The sequence below is a fragment of the Podarcis gaigeae genome (assembly GCF_964106915.1).
Source record: "Podarcis gaigeae genome assembly, chromosome: 12".
Lineage (NCBI taxonomy): Eukaryota > Metazoa > Chordata > Lepidosauria > Squamata > Lacertidae > Podarcis > Podarcis gaigeae.
The window spans coordinates 2,255,092-2,270,420 of NC_139688.1; the positions used below are offsets into that span (position 1 = coordinate 2,255,092).

Genomic DNA, 15,329 nt, shown 5'->3' on the forward strand with positions numbered 1-15,329 from the left:
AATCTACGTCACCCCTATGTCTTGTAATCTGCTCTTTCTGTTCTGAGACTTTCTGAACACTTCTCAACCTTGGGGAGGGCGGTGGAGAAATGCTGTCCACCGACTGTGAATCTGTTAACCCTTTCTCTCCCTGTGTTTCTTCTTCTCCTAGCTGTTCCCCATACAGTATTTTCCAGCTTCTGCCTTCTGAACTATGCCCCTCTGCAAACCACTATTCCAGATCTATGCAGTCCTCCTGTTCCTGGGAAGATTCCTGAATCAGGGTGAGGGGGTGGCTCCCACCATTCCTCCTTAGTGCAGCCCTCCTCAGCACGGTCCCTGACACTTAGGCAGCTGTGCGAAGGCAGCGGCCTTTAGTCTCCACAGCTTGCCTCACAGGGACAAGACCTACCCAGGAGAGTCGCTGTGCTCCTTTGACCTGGCACTCCTGTGCAGATCCTGTTTCTTCTAATAAAGAGTTAACTTCGCCTCCTCTGTGTGATTGACTGCTGGCTTGCTCCTGACATTGGCTGCAGACCCACGGCATGAGAGGTGCTTGGCTCAGCACTCACCACCTTGTGGTCCCTCCGTCTCCTTCCTTGCAGCATTTGCCGAAACCGGCGCTGGGACTGCAGCCGCCACCACTGTGCCGGGACATGCGTCGCCACCGGGGACCCCCACTACATCACTTTCGACGGGCGGACCTACACCTTCCTGGGTGACTGTGAGTACATCCTGGCCCGGGAGAGCAGCGGGGCCTTCACCGTCACCGCCGAGAACGTGCCCTGTGGCACCAGCGGCACCTGCACCAAATCCGTCGTGGTGCTCATTGGCAACACGGTGGTCCACCTGCTCAGAGGTAATTAAAAGGGAAAGAGACTTGGAGAAAATGTTTAAAATGACATTTGTAAAAAAAACCAGAAGCATTTTTGTTAGGGATTGTAGGACAAGACCTGCCGAGGAAAACAAATAACTTATTTATGTTATGCTACAATGGAGGCAAGAGTCTTGATAGCACAAGGATGGAAGAACGAAGAAGCCCCGACAAAAGAACAGCGGCAAGAGAAATTGATGAACTGTGCAGAACTGGCGAAACCGACATACAAATTGCGAGATAAGGACAACTGTGACTTTAAAGAAGAATGGGAACTTTTTACAAATTACTTAAAAAGACAACAGAATGAATTGGACTCCTTGGCAGATTTTGAATAAACATACACAAATTTACGGACTGTTAACACAGTAGATAGATAATATAAGGTTTTATACAATTTTACAGTATGCAGAGAACAAAATGTGGTGGGAAGTCAGAGAGAAGAGCTGAGGGAACTCTCGGGGGGGGGAGGGAGGGGGGGTTGATGGGGAGGGGGGGAGAAGGCGGGAAATAACGAATATGACATGTTTTGATATTTTGTTATGTTGAAATTGTTAATTTAAAAAAACCTTTTTTTAAAAGGGGGGAAGAGACGAGTATCGTGCCCACTCTGCCCACCTCATACGCTCCTGATATTGGCTTTCTCTCTCCACACCAGGAAAAGACGTGACCGTGAACGGGGTGTCGGTGCGCCCCCCGAAAACGTATAGTGGGAACGGCCTGACCCTTGAGAGAGCAGGGCTCTTCCTCTCGCTCATCTCCCAGCTGGGGCTGACGGTGCTCTGGGATGGAGGTGAGGCTAGGCAGGAGGGGTGCCAACTTTAATAAAATATTGGGGGGGGGGGAAGGTGAGCCCCGCCCCACCTACTCAATCACATGAAGTGGTGCATGCACATCGTTTGAATGGCAATGCTCAATGGACTGTGGCCCCCTCAAATATTTTATTGGGGGTGCAAAGAGCCCATGGCCCCTAGGAGTTGGCTCCTATGCATTGTGGGCCACGCTCCTTACCTCTTGACCTTTAATAAAGTAAAAAGTTAAACAGTTATTGAGAAAGTTGGAGGAAAGTATATAGTCGAAATATAAGAGCAAAATAAACGACATATAATTGCAAAATAGAGATAAATCTATCCAATCGGTCTTGTTCTGGACTGTTTTCCTAACCTGGTGAACATTGATCAAAACAGAGGCTTCCAGCCTTCTCCGTTAAGCTTTTCCAACTATTTCAGGTTTGTATCCTGGGTCCTTGTTTCAGGTTTATGCTCTATTTGCCAGAGGGCTCCAATTTCAGTTCTTCCTTAGTTCTCTCTTCTCCCTCCCCACCTTCCAGTTTTCCTTACATGACATTTTTTCATTCCCCTGCCAACCTTTGAGCCAATAAGGAGTAAAATTTCTCTTTTTCCTTGCTTGCTATATTCCGAGGCTGAGCTTTTGACTCACCTGTGCAAAATTTCCTCTTAAATGCTTTTAACCACCCTATGCAAATCCTCCTCCTATGGGCTTTGAACTTTTGATCTTCCTATGCAGAAGAAGCTCTAAAGCACAGAGTAACTATTTTACAACCCTAGTCTTACAACCCTAAAAAACCAAACACAGGTGGCTGAAAGTCCTGTTTCTTCAATGTTTTTAAAATGAAAAAAATTGTGAGGTGGTGGTGGAAAGAACTTATGAAGTTTAAAAATAAGTCAGCATGGATTCCTTTTATTTTGACTCCAAGAGGCTGTGAATGAGCTGCTCCCCCTCTCTGTCCAGGCACCCGCATCTACATCAAAGTGGACCCCATGTACCAAGGCCGCATGTCAGGCCTGTGTGGGAACTTTGATGGGGACACTGAGAATGATTTCACCAGCCGGCAAAGCATTGTGGAGCCCACAGCAGATCTCTTTGGCAACTCCTGGCGCGTCAGCCTGCTCTGCCCTGAAGTCAACAGCGAGGATTTTGAGCACCCTTGCACGGTACGCCCAGATCGGTGCCCAGTTAAAGTCCATCTCTGATCCACATTTACCTCTTTACGGGCCTGGTCCACGCTTTAAAGTTCTGTGTCCATTTTAACTCCAGAGCTTTCCCCATGAAAACCCGCTCTCTAGCGCTCCATCGGAATAAATGTCAATTATTGACAATAGAAACTATCTCTCATGTCTTGTGATGCTGCCGTTTCTATGGGGATATACTCTTGGTATTTATCACTCCTGTTATACAAAAATCTCCAAATGGGTCCGAACTTCAATGTCTAAAACTCCCGGTAGAGGACAAGGATCTAGAGATCACGCTAAGGGCGGCCAAATTCTGTGTGACTGCCATATAACTTAGGGAACAAGCTGTACTACCAAAACGATTAAGGTTTTAAATGATAATTTTAGGTTATATTTTAGTGATCAAGATTTAATATATTTTTTTAACTGCCACTATATTTGAATTGTCTCTGTTATACCCAATTGCAATTCAATGTATTCCTGTTGTGTTTTAGGATTCTCCTGATATTGGAAGTGAGCTAGAACTGGTCTGTGACCGTAATAAAAAATTCTATTTCTAATTCTAATGTCAATCTGCAGAAAACCTGAATTGAAGTTTGCTCCGACGGAGTGCTAAAGAGTGGCTTTTCACCGGGGTGGGGGGGGGGGACTCCAACAACACTCAGCCCTGGAGCTTGAAAGGTAAATGCATGCAATTGCGTTCCTGTACAATAAAGAGAAATGTCACCCTACGAGGACGAGCAGGGGGAGGGTGGCAACCTGTGGCTGCTGCAGTTGCAGCCCTGAAGGTGCAGCTGCATTTGGGATTCTGCGCACAGTCCTGGTCACCTCACTCAAAAAGGGTATTCTAGAGTGGGGGAAAGACCAGAGAAGCACAGCCCAAATGATCAAGGGGAAGGAGTGAATCCCCTATGAAGAATGGTTGCAACCTTTGGGACTTTTTAGTTTAGAGGAAAGAGGAGCAAGAAGCAACATGATAGAAGTTTACAAAATGACACCTGGCATGGAGACAGAGGGGAGGCAAAAGTGTCCCCCCCCCCCATAACACCAGAATTTGTGGGCATACAACCAAGCTGAAATGTTGGATGATTCAGGACAGATAAAAGAAAAATATTCACGCAGCACTTAGTTAAACTATGGAACTCCCTGCCACAGGAGTCGGCCACCAACCTGGAGGAGATGGCTGTTGGCCAGGATGGCTCTGCTCTGCCTCCACAGTTGGAGGCAGCAATCCAGTACCAGTTGTTAGAAACCGCAGGAGGAGAGAGTGGCTCTTGCGCTTGGATCCTGCTTCGGATTTCCTCTTTGCAGGTGCTTCTGGTGAAGTCAGCGGCCCCTCTCACCTCTGTCTTCCTTCCTCCCACCACCCAGGTGAACTCTCACCGCGTGACCTGGGCCCGGAAGCGCTGTGGGGTCCTCTTGCAGGACCTCTTCGCCCCCTGCCATGAGGAACTCCCCTGCCAGCAGTTCTACGAGTGGTGCATTTTCGACGCCTGCGGGTAGGGGGCTGGCGAGTGAGATAGCGGTTATACCTTGATATTCATCTATTGATATATTAAACATTAAAAATGTTTAATTGAGGGCTTCTCTCTTGTTGTTGTTTTACTGATGTCCTTCTTTATATCTTTGGTTTAAATTTTGTATTTCTATAGGGTTGCCATATTTGTAAAAATAAAATCCCTGACACCTGCAGTTGTTGAGCTGTTATTAGGAAGACCCAAAATTGTTCTGCTCTCTTTTTTTTAATAAACCCACCTAAAAAATAGTGACTTAAAGCTTTTTGAGCGGTTTCTGCTGTGTTTTCCTATACATCCGTCGCTTTCCTGACATTTTGCCGGTTTGCCAAAATTCCCCCCCCCCCCCCGATGCCATTTTTACACCTGAAAACCAGGACATGTCTGGAATTTTCCTAATGTATGGCAAGCCTAACTGATAGTACATCCCCCCACCTTTCATTTATCTTACTATGTTTTATGTAAACCACTTAGCAGTTTTGCATATTAAGTGGTATATACCGTATTTTTTGCTCTATAAGACTCACTTTTTCCCTCCTAAAAAATAAGGGGAAATGTGTTTGCATCTTATGGAGCGAATGCAGGTTATGCAGCTATCCCAGAAGCCAGAACAGTGAGAGGGATCGCTGCTTTCGCTGCGCAGTGATCCCTCTCGCTATTCTGGCTTCTGGGATTCAGAATATTTTTTTCTTGTTTTCCTCCTCCAAAAACTAGGTGCGTCTTATGGTCTGGTGTGTCTTATAGAGCGAAAAATACGGTAAATATTATTGGTGGTAGTGGCGGTGGTGATCAGGGAGATTCACAATCGGATACGAGGCCATCCGGGTAGGGAATGTGTCTTCCCCTACAAGGGGCTTTAGAAATGATAACTAGGAGAGTTTTGGAAATGCATTTGGAACCTAGTGAGCTTGGGGCTGTGGAGGCTATTCTTAGGAGGCTGTTCCTGAGTAGGAGACCCTCTTGTGTCCCTCTACTGTCCCCCAGGGACGCGGGTGGTGCTGTAGGTTAAACCACAGAGCCTAGGACTTGCTGATCAGAAGGTTGGCGGTTCGAATCCCCGCGACGGGGTGAGCTCCCGTTGCTCAGTCCCTGCTCCTGCCAACCTAGCAGTTTGAAAGCACGTCAAAGTGCAAGTATATAAATAGGTACCATTCCAGCGGGAAGGTAAATGGCATTTCTGTGCGCTGCTCTGGTTCACCAGAAGCGGCTTAGTCCTGCTGGCCACATGACCCGGAAGCTGTACGCCGGCTCCCTCGGTCAATAAAGCGAGATGAGCGCCGCAACCCCAGAGTCGGCCACGACTGGACCTAATGGTCAGGGGTCCCCTTACCTTTACCTTACTGTCCGCCTCCTTGTGCCTACCTGCCCCTCCGACTTTCTTCTCCCCGCAGCTGTGACTCCGGAGGGGACTGTGAGTGCCTCTGCACCGCCATCGCTACCTACGCAGAGGAGTGCAGCCAGCGGGGGGTGCCTGTGCGCTGGAGAAGCCAGGATCTCTGCCGTAAGTCACGCTGCTTTTGTTTGGGAGCCTGGAAGTGGCTGAGCGGAAGGGGGGGGAGCCTTTGCTGCGCAGCTGTGACACAACAGCTGGGCAGCGTTGCCAGTGGGCCTTACAATCCAAATGTTTCTGCCTCTACCCTCCCACTTACTATGCAGCCCAGAAGGGAAGAGACCTGGGATGCACCAAGACAATATTTCTGAGGCAATGCGCCTAGCATTTTTTGGTCCAGCTGGCAGCTGACAGAAGCGGGCCAGCAGGCAATCACACCTTGCAAGTTGGAGTGAACTCTTCATTAGCAAAAACATGCATTGTACAGGAGTGTCAGGCCTCATGAGCACAGCTGCTGCTGCTTCTTTCACGATCATTCGTAGCCGAGTAAGATTGTCTTCCATAAACACGGTTTTAACAGTGACCGTGGAGGCCAGTTCTGGATCCACACATCCTTCCACAGTGGGGACATTGGTTTCCGGGCAGGAGTTTATCCCGGTGAGGGTTTGCCAAGCGTGCCTTCCTCTTAGCACGTTTCTCCCTTGCGTTCTGAGTTCAAGTGTCTTCAAAGCCCATGACACCTTTGGTAAAGGCTGTTCTCCACTTGGAGCACTCACAGACCAGTGTTCCCCAGTTTTCAGTGTTTATACTACATTTTTTAAGATTAGCCTTGAAAGAGTCTTTAAACCTCTTTTGTTGACCACCAGTATTACACTTTCCATTTTTAAGTTTGGAATAGAGTAGTTGCTTTGGAAGACAATAATCAGGCATCTGCATGACATGAGCAGTCCAACGAAGTTGATGTTGAAGAATCTTTGCTTCAACACATGTGATCTTTGCTTCTTTCAGTACACAGGCATTAGTTCTGACAGGTCTTACCATCATGAAGCAGCTGCAGAGACTGAAGGTCCCCGCCTCCCCCAATTGTCTAAGTCCCCTCCTCTCCAGGGTTTTCCCCAAGCCATCGGAGACTGTGCCTGCATGAAGCCAACCTCTCCCCAGCCCTTTTCAGCCCTTTTCTGGTTCTGGGAGACAAGTGAGGAAGGGACTTGTCGCAGCAGCAGGAGGAGACAACCTGAGTTTCTTCCCCAGCCAGACCCATCTCTGCCTCTTGGCCTCCCTCCTCTCCTTCTTCAGCTTCTGCCTCTGATTCTGGACTGCTCTCTGCCACGGACTCCTCCCGCTCACTAAGCCCCGTTGCCTCTTCAGCTTCCAGCACCTCCTTCTCCCAGTCTACTCTCTCTGACCGCTCATTGTCGTCCCACCACCCCTCCGTGAGCTCTGATCCTTCTTCCCCAGGGAGGGGGGGTTCCCCAGCTGGCTCCTCCTCCCCCCCATTCCTCTGCACCCAACCTGTCCCTAACAGTGGCGCACAAACTGCTGGGGAGAGCAGGGCTAGCCTTGTCTTGCAGTTTGCTCCTTTCCCTGGAGGACCCCGCGAAGCAGCCCCTCCCCAGGGAGGCTCACCTGGCACCTTCACCGAGGCCTTTGGCTGATTAAGCAATCTTTGGCCTTTTAAATGTGTCAGGGTGTTTGTGTTTATTGTTTTGTTGCTGTTGTTCTATTGAAACACTTTATTGTCACTTGTACAACTTATATACAGTGAGATTATATATTATGTACTTGATGTTTTTATACTGTAACCCTCCCTGTGATATTTGGACGAAGGGCAGTATATGAATTTAATACATATTAATAATAATAACTTTGAGACCAATGCACCCTGGATTCCCCAGACAGGTCCCTTGGCATGGCCAAACATGGGCCTCCAGCTGTTTTGGGACTACAACTCCCACCATCCCTGACCGCTGGTCCTGTTAGCTAGGGATGATGGGAGTTGTCGTCTCCAAACAGCTGGAGGGGGCCAAGTTTGGCCATGCCTGCATCTCAAAACAGCACTTTATGCTTGGTGATTTGTTTTTTGTAATAAGTAAGTAGGCAAGAGGGGACGCGGGTGGCGCTGTGGGTAAAACCTCAGTGCTTAGGACTTGCTGATCGTATGGTCGGCGGTTCGAATCCCCACGGCGGGGTGAGCTCCCGTTGTTCGGTCCCAGCTCCTGCCCACCTAGCAGCTCAAAAGCACCCTTAAGTGCAAGTAGATAAATAGGTACCGCTTTATAGCGGGAAGGTAAACGGCATTCCGTGTGCTGCGCTGGTGCCGGCTCGCCAGAGCAGCTTCGTCACGCTGGCCACGTGACCCGGAAGTGTCTCTGGACTGCGCTGGCCCCCGGCCTCTAGAGTGAGATGAGCGCACAACCCTAGGGTCTGACAAGACTCGCCCGTACGGGCAGGGGTACCTTTACCTTTACCTTTAAGTAAGCAAGCAAGCATTTCCCTCTCTCCCTGCTCAGCTATGCAGTGTGACTACGGGCTGGAGTACGACGCCTGCGGCCCAGCCTGCCCCCCCACCTGCAAGAACTTCGGCCTGGAGGGGGCCGAGCACTGCAGCAGCGAGGCCCTTTCCTGCGTGGAGGGATGCTTCTGCCCGGAGGGCAAAGTGCTGCATGGTAAGATGGGGGCAGGGAGCAGAGGTCGGAGGACCACCTATTATGGATGCTTTTGCTGTGACTCCTGCATTGAAGGGGGTTGGACTAGATGGCCTTTGGGGTGTCCCTTCCAACTTGATGATTCTTTTATTCTAAGAGGCATTGGGTCCCTGTGCTGAAGAAGGTTGCAAAGGGTCAGCTGGTGTGCAGGAGGAGCAGCACTCGACTGCTACTTCCGTCCTCCCTTTTTAAATATTTATTTATTTATTTTAAGTTTTTACAAATATCGTTTACATTCAAATCTACATGTTTTTATAATCAGTTTTATATGTACCGTATTTTTTGCCCCATAGGACGAACTTTTCCCCCTCCAAAAATGAAGGGGAAATCTGGGTGCGTCCTATGGGGCGAATGCAGGCTTTCGCTGAAGCCTGGAGAGCGAGAGGGGTCGGTGCGCACCAACCCCTCTCGCTCTCCAGGCTTCGCGCAGATCTCCGCAAGCCGTGGGAGCCCGCGCTGGGCTCCCGCAGCTTGCGGAGAGTTGCCTGTTCTGGGGGCTGGGGTCAGGGGAAGCTCGGGCTGGGGGGGAAATAAATTTCCCCCCTTTATTTCCCCCCCAAAAAACTAGGTGCGCCTTATGGGACGGTGCGTCCTATAGGGCGAAAAATACGGTATCTAGGATTCCCTGAATCCGTGGACTTCCCCCCACCCTCCTGTGGTTTCCATAGTACTTCATTTTATACTGCATCCTATAATATTATCCAAATTGTATTCAAATTTCCATTTATAACCATAGAATTATTACAAGTGTTATGTTGATCCTGCTAACGTTTCTAACTGTGTTCTTTAAGATAATCTATAATTCCCCCCCCCATTCTTTATTAAGTTTATTATCTTATTGGTTTCTGATTCTCCCTGTCAATTTTGCCATTTCGGCATAGTCCATCATCTTGATTATCCATTCTTCTCTGGTTGGAACTTTATCATCCTTCCATCTCTGGGCCAACGCCCTGCAATGCAGGAATCTTTTGCCCAAAGTGGGGCTCAAACCCACGACCCTAAGGCTACAAGTCTCGTGCTCTACCCACTAGGCTATCCAGCTGGGTACAAACTGAAATGCCTCTCCGCCATTCCTGCAGCAACCCGTCAGTGCTCCTGCAAGTGTTGAGATCCGCCAAAGAGCTCTGCTCAGGGAGGAGAGCGCTGAGGAGGGCTACCAGCCATGACAGTTGTGCTCTGGCCCCCACGCTTGGAGGCAGTCATGCTTGCTGGAGAAGAGAGCGTTGCTCTTGTGCTCTGGTCCTGCTTGTGGGATTCAAACTTGGGGCCAGCCACAGTGAGAAGAGACTGCCGGACTCGATGGGCTATTGGCCTGATCCAACAGGGCTCTCCTGATATTCTGCTGTTCCTTCCCTGCCAGGCGGCCGCTGCATCGACCCCTCCGAGTGCCCTTGCTACTGGGAGGGCACTCTGTTCCCACTGGGAGCCCTGGTGGTGCAGGAATGCAGGAACTGGTAAGTCCGTAAAGGTTGGCTGGAGCAGGGCAGATGGGAGGAATTGTCTACCTACCAATGAATGCACCTAAGACTGCTCAGACCCGCAACACTTTTACAGGGGGGTGTAAAAAGCAGGACGCGGGGGGCGCTGTGGTCTAAACCACCGAGCCTCTTGGGCTTGCCAATCGCAAGGTCGGCGGTTCGAAGCCCCGCAACGGGGTGAGCTCCCGTTGCTCGATCCCGGCTCCTGCCAACCTAGCAGTTCGAAAGCACGCCAGCGCAAGTAGATAAATAGGTACTGCTCCAGCGAGAAGGTAAGCGGTGTTTCCATGCGCTCTGCTTTCCACCACGGTGTCCCGTTGCACCAGAAGCGCTTTAGTCCTGCTGGCCACATGACCCGGAAAGCTGTCTGCAGACAAACGCTGGCTCCCTCGGCCTGAAAGCGAGATGAGCGCCACAACCCCATGGTCGCCTTTGACTGGACTTAACCATCCGGGGTTTCCTTTACCTTTTTTACCTTTACAAGTGCAACACGATGTTCATTCTGCACTGTACCCTGGGGGTTGTAAACTGCTCTGATATACAGTGGAACCTCGGGTTATATTACCCTCGGGTAACGTAAACATTGGGTTGTGAAAGCGGCAAACCCGGAAGTGTTTTGCTCATGTGCAGAAGTGGTCCTTTGGCTGCGAAAACTTCGGGATATGGTTGGACCTCCGGAACGGATTCTGTTTGCAACCAGAGGTACCACTGTATATATTTCATTTAGATCTGTGTAAATAATTTTTGGAAAGGAAGCCCCGCAAAGAGCACATTGTAGCAGCCCAGTCCTGAAGTAAGCAATGCGCGAACTACTGTGGCCAACTTTTCCCTGTCCAGGAATGGCCGTAGCTGTCGTGCCATGACCTCTCCTCGTGGCACTGCCCTGAGCCTCAGGCAGCCCCAGTGCCCACCTCACACCCATCCTGCTGTTTCTGACACTTCTCCCTTCCACAGCTCCTGTGAGGCCGGCTTGTGGCAGTGCGTCGCCCCCCAAGAACCTTGCGCCACGTCGCCCCGCTGCGCCGAGACAGAGTTCGCCTGCCACACAGGCGGGCGCTGCGTGCCCGGTGCCTGGGCATGCGACAACGAGGACGACTGCGGGGACGGCTCGGACGAGTTCTGCACCTTGAGCTGCGCCCCTCACCAGTACCAGTGTGCTAGTGGGCAGTGTGTGCCCTGGGGATACCGCTGTGACGGAACTGCAGACTGTCTGGATGGCTCGGACGAGAGGGACTGCCCGCTGCCCGCCTGCGCCCTGCAGGAGTTCCGCTGCGCCAACGGGCGTTGCATCCCCCGCGAGCATCTCTGCGATGGGGAGCTGGACTGCGGCTTTGCGGATCATTCCGACGAGGCGGGTGAGCGCAGGACAAGGGGAGGCACTCAGAGCAGCTGAAATGCGGGGGGGGGGGGGAGGGAGGGCAGGGAGAGATTACCAGCTGACTTGGGGGCAAGTGGAATTCTGTCTGGAGTAAGGTGTGCATAAAAATGGATATACAGGCATCTCCCCACTTAGACGTCTTTGACTCTTGTGTATGTGTAGCGCTGGGAAATAATTAAGTAAATTGATTTAAACTGCCGAACGATATGATGCGATACAATACGAAACGATATCTTTATTGTTGTTGTCCCATACAGAACAATGAAATTGAAAAATCTATATAAGACATTCAAAAACCCCTAAAAATTCTGAAACCCCATTTTAAAATACAATATACTCCTATAGAGACTCCTTATGCTGCGTTTAAAACCAGAATTGCATTTGGGTAGAAACTGTTTCTCAGGCGGCTAGTCCTAGTCTTTATAACCCTGTACAGTGGTACCTTGGGTTAAGTACTTAATTCGTTCTGGAGGTCCGTTCTTAACCTGAAACTGTTCTTAACCTGAAGCACCACTTTAGTTAATGGGGCCTCCTGCTGCCGCTTCTACCGTGCAATTTCTGTTCTCATCCTGAAGCAGTTATTAACTTGAAGTACTATTTCTGGACAAAAAAATTTCCTTCCAGTAGCACCTTAAAGACCAACTAAGTCAGTTCTTGGTATGAGCTTTCATGTGCATGCACACTAGAGTCTGTAACCTGAAGCGTCTGTAACCCAAGGTACCACTATCTACTTCCACTGGTGTGCTTTTGAACTTCTAGGTTGGCAGAAGTTGGGATAGAGCAACAGGACCTCACTCTGTCAGGGGATTCGAACTGCTGACCTTGCTGTCATATATATATAAAACACTATCATATATAAAACACTATCATATATACATACATTATTTACACACACACACACACACACACACACACACACACACACACACACAGTGGTACCTCAGGTTAAGTACTTAATTTGTTCCGGAGGTCCGTCCTTAACCTGAAACCGCTCTTAACCTGAAGCACCACTTTAGCTAATGGGGCCTCCCGCTGCTGCCGCGCCACTGGAGTACGATTTCTGTTCTTATCCTGAAGCAAAGTTCTTAACCCGAGGTACTATTTCTGGGTTAGCGGAGTCTGACCTGAGGTACCACTGTACCTTCTTCCAGAAGGCAGAAGCTGAAAGAGATCATTTCTGCAAGGGCAAAAACGGCCTGAAAAGAGCAGGAAAGCTGCAAAAATGGCACCAAAAGGGAAAGGCTAGCAACCCCATGAGCTTTTGCACTGATCTTTGAGGCCAGTGGAGAGTTGGAGTTTGAGAAAGGAGGTTTGGAGGCAGCGATTGTGGTGGAGTTTGGCATATTTTGTGGGTGCTTGGTGGAGTTTGGCAGCCCACAGAGGTCCTGGTGTCTCCTCTCTCAACCAGATAAGTGGGTGGTTCCCCAGATGAGATGACTGGGAGGTCGCCAGCTCTGAGCTGTGTTACACTCCTTCTTAAGGAGCTGGTACATAACTCAGGGATATTGCTGGATCCTTTGCTGTCGCTCAAGGCTCAGGTGGCCTCAGTGGCCCGGAGCGCCTTCCATCAGCTGCATCCCTGTCTGGACAAGGGCAGTCTAACTTCCATTGTTGATGCTCTGTTGACCTCTAGGATAGATAACCCCACCGTCTGATCCGTGGGTCTGCCTCTGAAGACTGTTTAGGAACTTCAGCTGGTGCAGAATTGGGCAACCAGGTTGCTCACTGAGCAAGACTGTTTGAGCATATTGCACTGATCCTGGCCTGCCAATGAGCTTCTGGGCCCAATTCAAAGTGCTGTTTTTGACCTATAAAGCCTTAAACGGCTCAGGACCGCAATGCCTCAAGCACTGCCTCCCCCCATATAAACCATCCCGAAATCTGCATTCACCATCAGAGGCCCTTTTCCGTGTGCCTATTTCATGAGGTCTGCAGAGTGGCAACTCGAGAACGGGGCCTTTTCTTCAGTGGCTCCCCGTCTATGGAACGCTCTCCCCAGGGTGGCGTTATATACCTTTAGGCTCCAGGCAAATATGTTCCTCTTTAACCAGGCCTTCAGCCATTAGACAATCCGTGGCCTTTTAAAAGTGTGTTGGGTCTGGGGCGGGACTGTTATTATGATTCTTTTTTGTGCTTTTTTAATTTGTCTTTTCTTATTATGCTATGTAAATTATGCTTTTAATGTTGTACCTCTTCGGATAAAGGGTGGCATGTAAATCGCAGAAATAATAATAAACAATGAAACAACCCCTTCTCAGGCTGTGGGCCCCCCTGTGGGCCGAGTGAGTTCCGCTGTGCAATGGGGCGCTGCTTGCCGTACCTCCACCGCTGCGACCGGCACGACGACTGTGGAGATTTCAGCGATGAGAACGGCTGCGTGTGCCCAGCTGGGGAGTTCCAGTGCCCCAACGGCCAGTGCCTGCCCCAAGCTCTACTTTGTGATGGGAAGCAGGACTGTCCTGCCGGAATGGATGAAGCTTTCTGCCCAGGTGAGAGCGGTCATCCCCCCAGGTCGGTGGCGGGGCAGCTGCTTGGCATACAGAATGTCCCAGCTCCCGTCCACACACACCCAATGTCCCCTCCAGTTAGGGCTGGGAGAGACCCCTGGACCCCCGAACCCTGGAGAGCCACTGCCAGTCCGTGCAGGGAATGCTGCGCTAGGTGGACCCCGAAGGTTTTGATGTTGTGCATTGAAGGTTTATAAGGTCCTATCAAGTGTCTTTGGTAATCTTGGGCTTTCCAGCAGTGCCGAGCCACAATCCAGGTTTATCAAGACAACCAATGCGATCCAGATGTTTCTTGCAGGCTTAGGGTTTGCCTTTCGTTCCCTCCAAATCTTCCCCCACCATATCCGGCCTGATTATTTTCAGTTTCCTGATCTGAATTAAAATTTAAAAATTCCTTCCAGTAGCACCTTAGAGACCAACTAAGTTTGTTATTGGTATGAGCTTTCGTGTGCATGCACACTGTGTATCTGAAGAAGTGTTCATGCACATGAAAGCTCATACCAACAACAAACTCAGTTGGTCTCTAAGGTGCTACTGGAAGGAATTTTTTTTATTTTGTTTCAACCAACATGGCTACCTAACTGTCACTGATCTGAACTGTCACTCTGATGGGTGTTATGGAACAGGCGCTATTGACCGATTGATATTTATTTCACAAAACGTGTGCATTGCTTGATTGTTTTTAAAAAAGCTGAAAGTGGTTTGCGATCGATTGATGGATTATTGATATCCCACCTTTTTTCCAGGCTCACACAAATTAAAAACAACACAGATAAAATACGAAAGCTACCTTCTTGAGGTTTTCAGCAACTGGCAGTCAGCAGCGTTGTAGCTTCCAACTATGGAGGCTGAGCGGAGCCATTTAGGTCCTCTTTAGTGGGTGGGGGAGCTGAAAATAGGGCCAATATATTTCACATCTGGCACCCAATGTGCACCTTGGGTTTCAGGTAGTCGTCTTCTTTGGTGATCCCTCGTAGCCAAGTAGGATTGTCTTCCATGAATACGGTCTTAACAGTGAGTCTGTAAGTGACTGTGGAGGCCAATTCTGGATCCACACGTCCTTCCACAGTGGGGACATTGGGAGTTGATCACGATGAGAGTTTGCCAAGTGTGCCTTCGTCTTAGCACATTTCTCCCTTTCGTCCTGAGTTCAAGCATCTTCAAAGCCCATGACACCTTTGATAAAGGCTGTTCTCCAACTGGAGCACTCATAGGCCAGTGTTTCCCAGTTGTCAGTGTTTATACTACATTTTTTAAGATTGGCCTTGAGATAGTCTTTAAACCTCTTTTGTTGACCACTAGTATTACGCTTTCCATTTTTAAGTTCAGAATAGAACAGGTTTTTTTGGAAGACAATAATCAGGCATCTGCACAACATGACCAGTCCAGCGAAGTTGATGTTGAAGAATCATTGCTTCAACACTGGTGATCTTTGATTCTTCCAGTACACTGATATTCGTTCGCCTGTCTTCCCATGTGATGTGTAAAATTTTTCAGAGACATTGTTGATGGAATCTTTCGAGGAGTTGGAGGTGGCATTTATAAGTGGTCCACGTTTCAGATAGTACATGGGTAGACGAGTCTAAAAAGC

General features: G+C 49.4%; 4 protein-coding genes across 4 annotated transcripts in view; 1 reads left to right on the forward strand and 3 right to left on the reverse strand.

Annotated features, from left to right (window-relative positions):
* The window catches only part of LOC310827680 (uncharacterized protein), a 919,426-nt gene that overhangs the window by 585,026 nt on the left and 319,071 nt on the right, over positions 1-15,329 (reverse strand). The gene's annotated exons all lie outside the window — the stretch shown is intronic.
* LOC310827821 (erythroblast NAD(P)(+)--arginine ADP-ribosyltransferase-like) overlaps positions 1-15,329 on the reverse strand; it is an 840,324-nt gene that overhangs the window by 423,764 nt on the left and 401,231 nt on the right. The window lies entirely within an intron of this gene.
* LOC310827789 (uncharacterized protein) overlaps positions 1-15,329 on the reverse strand; it is a 232,250-nt gene that overhangs the window by 87,580 nt on the left and 129,341 nt on the right. The gene's annotated exons all lie outside the window — the stretch shown is intronic.
* LOC310827875 (SCO-spondin-like) overlaps positions 1-15,329 on the forward strand; it is a 163,936-nt gene that overhangs the window by 30,000 nt on the left and 118,607 nt on the right. Inside the window, exons 21-29 of the mRNA XM_083704405.1 lie at positions 585-838; positions 1,512-1,646; positions 2,606-2,808; positions 4,198-4,325; positions 5,732-5,841; positions 8,181-8,336; positions 9,736-9,829; positions 10,808-11,208; positions 13,490-13,720. Of these exons, the coding sequence (XP_083560531.1) occupies positions 585-838; positions 1,512-1,646; positions 2,606-2,808; positions 4,198-4,325; positions 5,732-5,841; positions 8,181-8,336; positions 9,736-9,829; positions 10,808-11,208; positions 13,490-13,720 (1,712 nt within the window). The remainder of the gene's footprint in view (positions 1-584; positions 839-1,511; positions 1,647-2,605; positions 2,809-4,197; positions 4,326-5,731; positions 5,842-8,180; positions 8,337-9,735; positions 9,830-10,807; positions 11,209-13,489; positions 13,721-15,329) is intronic.